The sequence below is a fragment of the Rhineura floridana genome, chromosome 4, assembly GCF_030035675.1.
Source record: "Rhineura floridana isolate rRhiFlo1 chromosome 4, rRhiFlo1.hap2, whole genome shotgun sequence".
In the NCBI taxonomy this organism is placed as follows: Eukaryota; Metazoa; Chordata; class Lepidosauria; order Squamata; family Rhineuridae; genus Rhineura; species Rhineura floridana.
In genome coordinates, this window is record NC_084483.1 from 29,559,084 (window position 1) to 29,573,698 (window position 14,615).

General features: G+C 48.8%; 1 protein-coding gene across 1 annotated transcript in view; it reads left to right on the top strand.

Moving 5' to 3' along the window:
• The first annotated feature begins 789 nt into the window (after positions 1-789).
• The window catches only part of FAM124A (family with sequence similarity 124 member A), a 34,782-nt gene continuing 20,956 nt past the window's right edge, over positions 790-14,615 (top strand). The window contains exons 1-3 of the mRNA XM_061626215.1: positions 790-853; positions 964-1,076; positions 2,941-2,972. Of these exons, the coding sequence (XP_061482199.1) occupies positions 1,012-1,076; positions 2,941-2,972 (97 nt within the window). The 5' untranslated portion in view covers positions 790-853; positions 964-1,011. The remainder of the gene's footprint in view (positions 854-963; positions 1,077-2,940; positions 2,973-14,615) is intronic.

Consider the following 14,615-nt stretch of genomic DNA (forward strand, 5'->3'; position numbering starts at 1 on the left):
TTAAAGTTGACAATGAGAACATTGAACTTGTTAAGGATTATCAATACCTTGACACAGTCATTAACCAAAATGGAGACAATAGACAAGAAATCGGAAGAAGGCTAGGACTGGGGAGGGCAGCTGTGAGAGAACTAGAAAAGGTCCTCAAATGCAAAGATGTATCACTGAACACTAAAGTCAGGATCATTCAGACCATGGTATTCCCGATCTTTATGTATGGATGTGAGAGTTGAAAAAAGCAGATAAGAGAAAAATCAACTCATTTGAAATGTGGTGTTGGAGGAGAGCTTTGTGCATACCATGGACTGCAAAAAACACAAATAATTGGGTGTTACAACAAATTAAACCAGAACTGTCACTGGAAGCTAAAATGATGAAACTGAGGTTATCATACTTTGGACACATCATGAGAAGACATGATTCACTAGAAAAGACAATGATGCTGGGAAAAACAGAAGGGAGTACAAAAAGAGGAAGGCCAAACAAGGGATGCATTGATTCCATAAAGGAAGCCACAGACCTGAACTTACAAGATCTGAACAGGGTGGTTCATGACAGATGCTGTTGGAGGTCACTGATTCATAGGGTCGCCATAACTCGTAATCCACTTGAAGGCACATAACAACAACAAGCTGAGGGCAGTTCAAGGCTGATGGCGCAGCGCCCCATTTGTACCAATGGGTTAGGCTCCGCTGCTCAGCACTTCCCCGCCAGGATCCTCATTGGGTTATTTTCTGGTCAGCGCTACATTTGCGCTGTAATTCAATATTCCCGCCACTGAAGCGGGAAAGCCGCCCCGCACAACTGAAATAAGGTAGAAAGCTCTGTGGGGAAAGGCGTGGGACGGCTTAAGGTAAACCAAGCCAGGCAAATCTCCATTTTGCGGGGGGCAGAGGAAAGGTCCTTCCGCGCAGGGGCAGGGCAGGGCAGTCCCGCCTACCCACTCGTCTCTTCCCTCTCCAGCATCTATCCTGCTAATCGAGCCCTGCAAGCAGCACTAACAGCAACACCATGCGCCGGAAGGGTGGCAGCCGGGGCCAGAACGAGGCCGCCGATTCCGGAGCCGAGACCGGCGGGTGAGTCCCCTCCGCAGACGACTGCTGGCAGGGATCACCGCGGAGAACGAGATTAGTGGCCCCGCACGGTGATGTAGGGAAGGTTCTCCCCATTCCCCGCGTCCCGCTGCCAACGCTGCTAGAAGGAAGGGACGGAGATGTGGGGCGCCTTGGTGTTTAAAAACAAATCTTGAAAAGCAAGCCGATTGGAGAGCAATCACGCATACAACTGCCCCCCCCAAAAGGGGGGCAATTTGGGATCGGGGGATGGTTACAAACTTCCCCTTCCCCCACGTACCCTCCAGTTGACTGTTCCTACGAATTCGCGCTCTGCGTTTTTCATCTCACCTCCCCAAACCCCCAAATCCTAAACTTCTGGTTCGATCCCAAAAGTAAGGGATTTTGTGAGCTGTGATTTAATGGGTTTGTGTGACCTTAGAGCTCGGGGGCGGGGGGAAGTGAGTGGCGTAGGAAATCTAAGCAAAAGAAAAAAATGGTTGAACTTTAGAAGTTTAACGTTGTATCCCTTTCTAGCTAAGCTGTTCTTTGGGAAAACTTGTACAATTGAACCTGAAATGAACAAAAATAATGCATCTTATATATCCATATGTATAATATATCCCAAACAGTTCAAAACATACTGATAATTTTTCAGTATTGCTAATCTTCCAGAAATTGCTTTGCAGGGAAAATATGTGTGCACCAGCTATAATAAAGAACAAAAATAAATAAATAGATCTTGTCTTGATGCAAAATACTCACATCTGTTTGAAAACTTTCACAAAGGATTGGGGAGACACCTGTCTTGTTAATAATGAAGTACTTAAAGTGTCTGTATGGTGCAGGAAGAGGCTTCTGTCTCCTAATAAGCTTAACTGAGGAGGAACTTGCAGCAGAACCCAGAGACCAGCATAAACAGTCAACTGGCAATCAGAATTGTCATGTTTGATGTACATTCGAACAATTGAGACATGAAGTGCGATTCGAATCTTACGGCTATTTCACCTTCTGTCTTAGGTGTACGTTCTCTCCTTCACATGTAGAATGTTCAGTGATCATTGTGTACATGCCCACATCCCTATGCACATATAGCCACCCGTGTGGTCTGCCCACCCATTCTGTGTGTGTGGAAGACAGATTGCATGGATGTATACATTCACATGTGTAGGGATGTGTCTGCATATGCACTGGCTCATATAGCAAATGCTAATGTTTCTGTAGGTGCCTGTGAGGACAGATTCCTATGCTGTGTGTAAACTGGCTCACAATTTTCATTTTGAACTGAGATGGTTTACAATTGTCTTATAAACCAAAGCAGACTGTTAGTGCAGCATGCAGTAGTCAAAACATATTTGTACAGTAAGATGTATCTTCAGGGAGGACAGAAATAAGCCATGATATACACAGGCAATTCATTTATGCAGATAACGGTGATTTACACAATTTGATTATGAGCTTATCATTTGAGTTCCGCTCATGCATGCCATTCAAAATAGTGTCCCTACCCATCTTGTTTCAAGCAAGTTAAAAGACCTTGCTTCAGTCCTGTCCTGTCTGCTGTCTAGCATCTTTTCTTTCAATAATGTATTTTTCTGACATTTATTTATTGTTTTCATATCTTGCCTTTTGTCTGAGGACCTCAAGGCATCATGCAAGGTTCTCCAACTTACTTTATCCTTCCAACAACCCTGTGAGGTAGGTCAGGCTGAGAGATGGTGATTGGCCCAAAGACACCCCAATGAACTTAATGGCTGAGCAGTGATTTGAACCTGGGTCTCCCCAGTGCTAGCCTGACACTCTGACCATAATAACATAAGCAGATTGCCATTGTTTGCCAGTCATGTTTGAAGAGCAGCCCTGCTGAACTTATCTTTTTGTACTTCAGGTCAGAATGCAGCTGTGTGTCATCTTCTGGCAGTGAGTATAATTTTATTTTTCTGTTACTTCACTTAATGATGCTGCAGCTGCCTATGAGAAACTTTGGGAAGGTGCATTTTCAAGGAAGGGTGGAAATGGAAGTGGGGGAGTCCACTAAACTCCTAGTGTGGGGGAAGAAATTTTGCAGGAAAGGGAAGAATGTTTATTAATAGGAAGGAACTTTAGGCTGCAATCATTGCATCCTAACCTGGGAGTCAGTCCCATTGAAGTCAGTGGGGATTACTTCTGAGTAAGCACATAGAGGCTTACACCCTAAGTGCATGCCTCTGTGTAGTGCCTTCTCAAGATGTCAAGAAGTTCAGGCCAGTTTAGGCATTCCAGGACATAAGTTGCTGATGGGAAATGCAGGTGCGCCACTGAGATGTGAGCTGCACTTAACAGTCAAACATGGGCTGCGATGGACCCCAAGAACCCAAACAGTGCAATGTAATTGTTGCAGTGGCACATAGGCATTTAGGACTCTTCTATCCTGGCCCCAGTCTCAGACACTATTCAGTAAGAGTGCCAGTAAGTGGATATTTTATTTCATAGAACATTTCCAGTGTTGAATTCAGGGGTAGTCAAAATGGTGCCTGTGATGTTCCTATATTAATGTATATATGGTAAGTGTTGGTTGTTTAGAAGATATATGGTAAGTAGTGAAAGAGGAGGGGGAGTGAATGGGCAGTAGAATGCTAGATGATTGGCTGAGTGTTTAAAATGGCTGAACGTATAAAAGGAAGAGTGAGAGTGGAATCGGGGGGGGGGGGAGAAGTGAACTGAGTGGGTTGCTTGGTGGGGTTTAGAGAGTTGTTTGCCAGGAGAGAATGGAGAAGGAGGGGGGTGGAGTTCGGATTAGTATTGAGTAAAACCATATGCTTATGTGCTTTAAGAAGAAATCTTGTTAATCTTGTTAGCTTTGTTATCTTTAATAAATACTTAATTTAGTTTACCAAAGGCCTGATCCTTGACTGGGGTTTCACAGACCAGAAGGGAGGGTAAGGTAATGACCAAGGCTGAAGGGGAACTGTAACAAATGGTGGCAGCGGTGAATAACAATACCAGTATTCAGAGTCTCTGGGAATACTAGTATTAGGACGTGACTGGTGGTTGCCTAGCAGGGGAATCTGTTGAGATCTGTGCTAGAGCGGGGAGAGAAAAAATAAAATAAAGGACAGTCCGGACTGGTGGAGTCCCTGGTGGTGCCTAGAGACAGGCAGTAACCACGAGCAGGTAGGAACCTGACAGGGAGAGCCAGGGAAGGACGCCTCACATGTGGTGGCAGCAGTGAAGAGAATAACAATACCAGTATTCAGAGTCTCTGGGAATACTAGTATTAGGACGTGACTGGTGGTTGCCTAGCAGGGGGATCTGTTGAGATCTGTGCTAGAGCGGGGAGAGAAAAAATAAAATAAAGGACAGTCTGGACTGGTGGAGTCCCTGGTGGTGCCTAGAGACAGGCAGTAACCACGAGCAGGTAGGAACCTGACAGGGAGAGCCAGGGAAGGACGCCTCACACGTGGTGGCAGTAGCGGTGGGATACGAACAACAGAGAATCCAGATCCGAACAAAGGAGACTACGTCACAGGTGTTGGCTGTAGCAGTGAGATACGAATACTAGAGAATCCCTACCAGTGGTGTGGCAAACTGAAATAACAAAACAAGATTACTTGTGAGAGTGACTGGCAAAGAGTGTGTGGCAAAGAGTGAGTGAACTCAAACACCATGGCTGAATATATAAAAATGAAAAGAGAGGAGCTGGTGGAGAAGTGCATAACATTCAATTTACCTCATGAGGGTAAAGGGGTAGATGAATTGAGGGTAGCACTTATAGGATTTGCAACTGCCCAGCAAAAACAACCTGTCAGAGAAGAGACCCCAGAAGGATATTTAAGCAATCCCACTTATATAGAGTACTTGAGAGAGAAGTTGAGGATGGAGACTGAGAGAATGAGGATGGAGGCTGAGGAAAAAGACAAACAGCGGGTCTTTGAGGCTGAGGAAAAAGACAAACAGAGGGAGTTGGAAACTGAGAAGTTGAGAATGGGGTTTGAGGAGAGGGAGAAGCAACGAGCAGTGGATGCCGAATTACAAGTAGAAAAGTTAAAATTTGAAAGAGAGAAGTTTCATTCTGATGAAACAAGAAAGGACAGAGATGGAGCAAAAATAAAAATTACTCCAAAGGACTTTGCTGTCTATGAGCCTGGTCAAGATCCTCAAATTTACCTCAGCACCTTTGAAAAAGCAGCTCAGTTGTGGGGGCTACCTGAAGATAAATACATGCAGTATTTATCAAACCTGATTAAAGGGGAGTTGGCTGAGGTATACCAATATTTCCCCTCAGACAGGCCCGTCACCTATGCTGAATTCAAAGAAGCAGTGTTTAGAAGATTCAGACTGGGGCCTGATTATTTTAGAAAGCTTTTCAGAAATTGCCAGATACAGACAGGGAGGTCTTTTGTGGAGCTGGGGGCAAAACCGATGGACATATTTGGGAAATGGCTGACAAGTGCAAAAGCTCAGCCTGTGGAGGAGGTGAAAAACCTCATGATATTGGATCAATTATACCATCAGTTACCACCAGAAATAAGGCTCCTGGTCAAAGACCGTTCCCCTACATCGGTGCAGGAGGCCGCAGAGATGGCGGATCACTTCGCCTCCAACAGAACTGGCTGGGTGGGGAAAACATCAAGAGAGTTTAAACCCAGACCATATAGTGCTGGCAGAAGGGATGTGGTACTGCAGAGAGTGAGTCCTCCATTAAAATCTGAAGGGCACAGGACACCCCAGAGTGGATCTGTGTACCCTAAAAGTGAGGAGAAATTATGCTACAAATGTGGTAGACCGGGGCACCTACGTTTTCAATGTGAGGTTGCCAACTCCATTAGTAATCCTGCTCAGACAAGGGCAGTGAAAACAGAGCCCAAGGCTTTAGAAACAGCGAAAAAGGTTCAGTTCTGCCAGATAAACTGGACAGAAGTAACAGACCTTGATTCAAGTCTGAGAGAGGAAGTGAGTGTACAAGGGGCAAATTATTGGGCATTGCTTGATACTGGTGCCGCTCAGACATTACTGAGACCAGAAGGGAGGGTAAGGTAATGACCAAGGCTGAAGGGGAACTGTAACAAATGGTGGCAGCGGTGAAGAGAATAACAATACCAGTATTCAGAGTCTCTAGGAATACTAGTATTAGGACGTGACTGGTGGTTGCCTAGCAGGGGGATCTGTTGAGATCTGTGCTAGAGCGGGGAGAGAAAAAATAAAATAAAGGACAGTCTGGACTGGTGGAGTCCCTGGTGGTGCCTAGAGACAGGCAGTAACCACGAGCAGGTAGGAACCTGACAGGGAGAGCCAGGGAAGGACGCCTCACAGTGCCCTCCAAATATTGTTGGACTACACCTCCCGTCATTGCTGACTGTTGGCCATTGTGGCTGGAGCTCAGGGCTGGCACCGGTGGTGGCCAGGTCAGGCCCTGGCTGAGTGCCCCTGAGGGGACCCTCCTTAGGGTGGGAGGGTAGCACTCCCATTCTGTGATCTGTGGCAGTGCCGGCTCCTGACCCATTGGCAGATCACAGAAAGGGAGCTCCCAGGCACCTCTCCCCAATACAGTCAGTGCAGACTTCAATAAGGCCACAGACGTGCCCCATCTACCTCTCCCATCCCTGTGAATGACATGCGTGTTGTTTGCCCATGCCTGCCATCAACCAAGATGGTGGCAGAGACTTCCCTAAGGGGCTAATGCCCCCCCCATCTTTGTTGATGGCAGGCACGCGCAGACAGCCTGCATGTTCTTTACAGGGACAATAGAGGTAGATGAGACCCACAAGCAGGTTTATTAGCCCCATGCCGTTGGTATGGAGGGGTTGGGCTACAGTGTCGCAGGCCTGGGGCAGGCTGGTGTTCAAGGGCCCAGGCTTGGCTGGCACCGGCCCTGCCGGGGCTGATGGAAGTTGGAGTCCAATAACATATGGAGGGCACCATGTTGGCTATGCCTGATAGCCTATCCAGTGTGGAGTTTGTGTCCCTCTTGTTGGAGACCCTGTTGTGGCTGGTGTATAGGCCACTCATTGTGCATTGTGCAGGAATCTCTGCATCTCGCAGCCGCATTTTGTACCAGCTACAGCTTCCAGATCAACCTCAAGGGCAGCCCCACATAGAGCGCATTACAGTAATCTAGCCTGCAAGTTACCAGTGCATGAACAACAGCACTCAGGCTATCCCAAAACTGCTGCAGCTGTCTTACCAGCCAAAGCTGGTAAAAGGCACTCCTAGCCACAGAGGTCACCTGGGCCTCTAGCAACAAAGATGGATCCAGGGGCACCCCCAGACTATGGACCTGCTCTTTCAGAGGGAGTATGACCCCATCCAAAGCAGGCAACTGACCAATTATCCAAACTTGGGAACCACCAACCCACAGTGCCTCCGTCTTGCCAGGATTCAGACTCAGTTTACTGGCCCTCATCCAGCCTTCCATCGAGTCCAGGCAGCAGTCCAGGGCTTGCACGGCCTCTCCCAATTCAGATGTTACAGAGAAAGAGAGGTGGGTATCATCAGAGTACTTCTTATAACCTTGCCCCAAATCTCCGGATGACCGCTCCCAGGGGCTTCAATTAAACAGGGAACAAGATGGAACCCTGCAGAACCCCACAGCACAACTGCCAGGGGGCTGAAAGACAGTCACCCGATGCTATTCTCTGAGAGTGACCTTGGAGGTAGGATCAGAACCACTGTAAAACAGTGCCTTCAATACCCATCTCACCAAGTCGGCCCAGAAGGATACCATGGTCAGTGGTATCAAAAGCCTCTGAGAGATTGAGTAACAGGGTTGCACACCCCTCTGTCCTTAGAGGTCATCCATCAGGGCAACCAAGGCTGATTCAGTCCCACAACCTGGCTTGAACCCAGACTGGGATGGGTCAAGATAATCTGTTTTATCCAAGAGTACTTGCAATTGCTGCGCCACAACCCTCTCAATCACCTTCCCTGAAAAGGGGGTGTTTGCGACTAGGCGGTAGTTGTCACAAACCAGTGGGTCCAGGGTGGGCCTTTTCAGGAGCGGTCGAATAACTGCCTCTTTCAGAGTGGCTGGAACCACTCCCTCCCGCAACGACACATTGACCACACCCTGGATCTACTCAGTCAATCCCCCTCGGCAAGCTTTAATAAGCCAAGAAGGGCCGCATTGTTGAAAGCAACTTGTCCACGTCACCAGGCCGCATCAACTGAAACCATTCCCAAGAAGTTGCAGCAGACATTGCACTGGACACCTCACTGGGGACTACAGTAGATGTAGATGGGGCATCAAGACTGCTACAGGGGATAGCACCCTCATCCTCAGGACTCCCTAAGGGGCTCCCCCAGGGCAGCTGGGCTTTTATGCCCCCTGACCCAGCCAGGAGCTGATGCAAGAGGCTGCAAGATTGACTGCAGCCTCTCTCTGGAGTCAGGGTCAAGCAGGGGGTCCCAATCCTTGCAGGACTTACCTGGGACCTCAGCTGTCTCGAGACAGCAACCCAGAGGAGTGAGCAAGTGAGCACCCAAATGCTCAAGTACTCACTCCCAGGGCAGGTCTTCTCTAGTCCCCCAGTGCTACAGCTGTCACTGAAATGAAGGTCACTGGAGGCTTATGGCATTTCTGTGACAGTAAGAGTTTGTTTATACACAATACCGACTGAGCATGAGATGGAAAGTTCCCAGTATGAACACTCCCAACAGATCCTACTTGCTGGCTCCAACATGGAGCCACCAACACACATCTCAGGTGTCAAAGGCGCGCTGTGGAGGCGGTTGGACCGCTGGGCTTGCCTTTGCCTTTGGCGCCGAGGATCGCGGAGAGAATTGGCCTGCCGACAGTGGTGAGAGCACTGAGGAAGGTGGCCGAGCTCGGGGCGTCGCGTGCGGAGGCCATAGAGAGCCTGGGCCCAGCGGTGGTGAGAGCACCGCGGAGGGAGGCCAGGCTCTGGGCATGGAGAACGCAGCGGAAGAAGGCTCTGGAGGAACGGGACGGCCCTGGCGGCCGGGTGGAGAACATCGCGGAGCCGCCCGAGTGAAAGTCCGGTAGCCGCAGAACAACCCGATGGTGGTGAGAGCACTGAGGAGGGCGGCAAAGTTCTGGGCGCGGCTCGGTGCGGCTTGACGCAATTCGGCGGTGCTGGGAGAATGCCGCGAAGAGTGGCCGAGTGTAGAGGGGCCATGGAAAAATCTTGGCCCAGAGGTGGTGAGAGCACCGAAAAAGGAGGGAGGCCAGGTTAGCGGTGCGGCTTGGCGGCGGAGGCGGCGACGGCGGCGGGAGAACACCGCGGAGAGCAAGAGAACGCCGCAAGGAGTAATTAGAGTGTGGGTGTGGCTTGGAGTAGTGAGAGAACGCCGTGGAGAACGACCAGAGACTGGATGTGACTTGCCTCCCTGCCGCTCCCCCTCTATTGAAAACCTCTCTTGGGACACGGCTTGTATTGGGGGGTGGCAGGGCGCTTTGCCTGGTGGATGCCTTACAATACTCAGTGGCTGGTAGATTCAACTATTTGATTGGGGGAGTGACTGGCCTCCAGTCTATAGGCGGCTAGATCCTGTGTCGATGTGAGTGAATGTGAGTGTGTGTGTACGTGTGTTTTTATTATGTGCCTGGGAGAGAGGACCTTGCACCGAGCGGGGAGACTTGTGGGGGCCCCAATTAGTGTAGTGACGGGTAGCGGGAGGTATGGTGGTGGGAGAAGGACATGCCAGGTAAGGGGAACTCGGCCCAGACAATTCGTGGCTGTGCCTTGTTCCGGCCCTTCTCACATCCACAGGATTGCGGGTTGTCCTCTCAGCCAGCTCTCGGATCTCCAAGTGCTGCTTTTAAACGCCAGATCAGTACACAATAAAACCTCCCTCGTCCATGACTTAATTGTGGAGGAGGGGGCCGGTCTGGCATGCATAACCGAGACTTGGGTGGGTGAGCAAAGAGGAGTTACTCTTTCCCAGCTCTGCCCACCTGGGTATATGGTTCAGCACTATGGTAGATCCGAGGGTCGGGGAGGTGGGGTTGCTGTGGTCTATAAGAGCTCTTTCTCTCTCGTCAAGCACCCTGTCCATGTGACTACTGGTCTGGAATGCCTGTACCTTGTCTTGGGCCAGAGGGACAGACTGGGAATCGTGTTGGTGTACCGCCCACCCTGCTGCCCAACGGCTTCCCTAACTGAGCTGACAGAACTGGTCTCGGAGGTATTGTTGAAATCCCCCAGACTATTGGTACTGGGGGATGTCAATATCCATGCCGAGGCTGCTTTATCAGGGGCGGCTCAGGACTTCATGGCCTCCATGGCAACCATGGGGCTGTCCCAATTTGCTATTGGCCCAACACATGTGTCGGGACATACTCTTGATCTGATTTTTGCCACTGGACATGGGGATGGTGATCTGGAGGTGGGGAATTTTTCATTTATTCCTTTGTCATGGACAGATAACCGCTTGCTGAAGTTTAGACTCACAGCAGCTTTTCCCCTCTGCAAGGGTGGGGGACCCATTAAGTTAGTCCGCCCCCGGAGACTGATGAATCCTGAGGGTTTTCAAAGGGCTCTGGGGGTTTTTCCAGCTGATAAGACTGGCGCTCCTGTCGAAGCCCTGATCGACCTGTGGAACACAGAAATGACCCGGGGCGCTGACACGATCGCCCCTGCGCGCCCCCTCCTATGTAGAGCTCATACAGCTCCGTGGTATACCCCGGAGCTAAGAGTGATGAAACAAGAGAGGAGGCGGCTTGAGTGCAGATGGAGGCGAACTCCTGACGGATGCAATCGTGCACTGGTAAGTGCCTTTACTAAGCGGTACTCAGAAGCGGTGAGAGCAGCTAAGAAGCATTATTTTGCTGCTACTATCAAGTCATCCCTCTGCCGTCCGGCAGAGCTTTTTAAAGTTGTCCAAGGGCTATTACATCCTGGTCCTCGGGACACTATAGAGCCATCGGAAATCCGCTGAAATGAGTTTGCTAGGCACTTCCAGGACAAGATTTTATGCATCTGCCGGGACTTGGACTCCAACATTGTAGCAGATGAACCTAATGAGGCATCCAGAGCACAGTCCTGTCCTCATTTATTGGATGAGTTTTAGTTGGTGCAGCTTGAGGAAGTTGACAAGGTGCTTGGACTGGCGCATGCGACCACTTCTGTACTGGATCCTTGCCCCTCTTGGCTGGTAAAAGCTAGCAGGAATGGAACAGCCGGCTGGGCCAGGGAAGTGATAAATGCCTCTTTACGAGAGGGAGAGGTCCCCAGCTGCCTGAAAGAGGCGGCGGTGAGACCACTTCTGAAGAAGTCTTCCTTGGACCCAGACAACTTGAATAACTATAGGCCGGTAGCGAATGTTCCATTCCTGGGCAAGGTCTTAGAGCAGGTGGTTGCTAGCCAGCTCCAAACACTCTTGGATGAAACCGATTATCTAGATCCATTTCAATCCGGTTTCAGGCCTGGTTTTGGTACAGAGACAGCCTTGGTCGCCCTGTATGATGACCTATGTCGGGAGAGGGACGGGGGGAATGTAACTCTGTTGATTCTCCTTGATCTCTCAGCGGCTTTTGATACCATCGACCATGGTATCCTTCTGGAGAGACTTATGGAGTTGGGAGTTGGAGGTACCGCTTGGCAGTGGCTTCGCTCCTACTTGGTGGGTCGGCTCCAGAAGGTAGTGCTTGGGGAGCATTGCTCGATTCCATGGGTTCTCCAGTATGGGGTCCCGCAGGGGTCAGTTCTGTCCCCCATGCTTTTTAACATCTACATGAAGCCGCTGGGTGCGGTCATCAGGAGTTTTGGAGTGCGTAGTCATCAGTATGCTGATGACACGCAGCTCTACTTCTCCTTTTCATCTTCTTCAGGTGAGGCTGTCAATGTACTAAACCGTTGCCTGGCCGCGATAATGGACTGGATGAGAGCTAATAAACTGAGACTCAATCCTGACAAGACTGAGATGCTGTTAGTGAGTGGCTTCTCTGATCAGATGGTGGATACTCAACCTGTTCTGGACGGGGTTACACTCCCCCTGAAGGAGCAGGTTCATAGTCTGGGAGTTCTTTTAGATCCTTCATTGTCACTTGAGGCCCAGGTAGCCTCGGTGGCATGAAGTGCGTTCTACCAACTTCGGTTGGTAGCCCAGCTACGTCCCTATCTGGGCAGTGACGACCTCGCCTCAGTTATCCATGCTCTGGTAACCTCAAGATTGGACTACTGCAATGCGCTTTACATGGGGCTGCCTTTGAAGACGGTTCGGAAACTGCAACTAGTGCAAAACACAGCAGCTCGACTGTTGACAAGGACCAAACGATCAGAACATATAACACCTGTTCTGGCCCGTTTGCACTGGTTGTCTATACGTTTCCGGGCAAGATTCAAAGTGTTGGTTTTGACCTATAAAGCCTTACACGGCGCGGGTCCGCAATACCTGGTGGAACGCCTCTCCCAATATGAACCTACCCGTACACTACGTGCAACATCGAAGGCCCTCCTCTGGGTACTGACTCATAAAGAGGCCCGGAGGATGACAACAAGAACTAGGGCCTTCTCAGTGGTGGCCCCCGAACTATGGAATAGTCTCTGCGACGAGGTGTGCCTGGTGCCACCTTTGTTATCCTTCCGGCACCTGGTTAAAACCTTCCTCTTTTCCCAGGCATTTTAACATATTTTAGCATATTTTAGCATATTTAGCACATCCTGGTATTCTAAATTTAAATTGTGTAATATGTTTTTAGCTCTGGGGAATTTTTGTGGTATGTTTGTATTTACTATGTGATTTTATTATATTACTGTATTTTTATATTTATGTTGTACACCGCCCAGAGAGCCGTTGGCTGTGGGTGGTATAGAAATTGAATAAAATAAAATAAAAATAAAATATATCATAAACACCAAAATCTGTATACAGTTTCTGTGTATGTATTTTTATTATTTTCTTATTACTATTACAGAGCAATCCAACTCAGAGGAGGCTGGTGGACGTGGAGCTGATGGAGGGGGCTGCCAACCTCTGTTCAGGAGAACTCCTGGAGGGGTGGACGCTGGTTGGACCAGCACAGCATTGCAGAAGGAAACAAAATGGGTGTATTGGCTGCTGGAACAGGGGACTGCAGGACCAAGCTGAAGAGGCTCAGGATGCGGCATAAGTCCCCCTTCCCTGGGTTCTGCTCCTGACACCTCCCCCGAAACACCCCTTTCTCAGGCCTTCCACTGGCTCCACTTGCACCAGTCTCAGCTGCACGCAGGTGGCAGCAGAGTTCCATGAGGGCACCTGGGGGAGGGGACTTCTCCTGGCGGAGCCTGGCAATGACAACACCCTCTCTCCTCTGCCAGCAGCCCCTCAGTCTGGCATATTTAGGAGGTATCTTATTATTGTGAAATAGTGGTTGTGATTTAATGTATGGACAACTGTTGATTTAGTCTGCATCTGAGTATCTGTGTACATTCCTACTTTGAGGGATGCTTTCATTGCATTACGGGTTTCTGAGCTTCTACCTTTTTTCTGTTAATGGTTGTGACATCGGTCAAAGTGGTTACACCTCCAAGGCTGAAACACAAAAGAATCAACTAACTCGAGGCTTCACTATTGACCTACATGCAGCCAGTGAGGCTGCTACATATACTGTGGCAGATGAAGATGGTTTCCAGTTTAACTGCAAAATCCATGACATATTTCAATGTTATTTTGTTTTTCTTCAGTCTGTTAGCCTGAGGGTTAAGAATGTCAGTTCACACAGAGAGAGTTCTGCAAAATACTTGCAAGCTATTTTAATTATGACTGAAGTGACACATTTTTGTTTCATACTAAAGACAGGACCACTGGTCATCTGTCTGTGGCAGGCAGATGAATGATCTGCGGTGACAGACAGGAGCCTTATCGCCCAGCTCTTATCTTCATTTTCTTTCAGTTTCCATTCAGATGTTTGTGTAAAAAAAGGATAACATGTTAAGTATTGTTTGCCTGTTCAGTCTTTTGGCATGTGGGTATGGAATTCTGTATTGTGCCACTTACTGAAAGGCTGTTGGCTCTCAAACTTTTTCATGGTCCCATAACACAGGGCCAGCTGCAAACCCACATGATCATTGTTGCATTGTTAACTGCAGGATTTTGGCCTGTAATTCAAAACCCAAGAGCTTCTGAGAATCGCAGACTTGGCTTCCATTAATAGTAACACATAAAAATACTACTACTAAAGAGCAAGTGTTTTCTGTTCCTGCTAAAGGCTTCTAAAAAGTGGATGGGACTGCCTTGGGATTTATGTGGTGCTTTGGGCACCCAAAATAATTCTCAGTCCCATGTCTATGAAAGCTTGTACAGTCTGCTTCACATGCATGTTCTTTCCTGCATGGTGATAATCTCTATGGAAGAGAAATGTCATGCATGGAGTGGCCTCAGACTATCCAAGGCTATGCTTTTGTATTTCCTGTCTTTAGGTAGTCTGTCTTTTTAAAATGGCTTTTGTTATACAAATAGGCTCTAGAGTGGGAGAGGGGGAAACTGTAGGAACTTGACTGCTTTGAAAAAGGCACTTCAATATACTATCGCTTTTTCTGCAGGATTAACCATTGATCCAAGAAGCCTAATGCAAATGCAGGAATTTTGCTTTGCTTTGGTGTCAGTTTTGTCAGAGGGCAGATTAAACCGCCAGCAGCAGTGTTA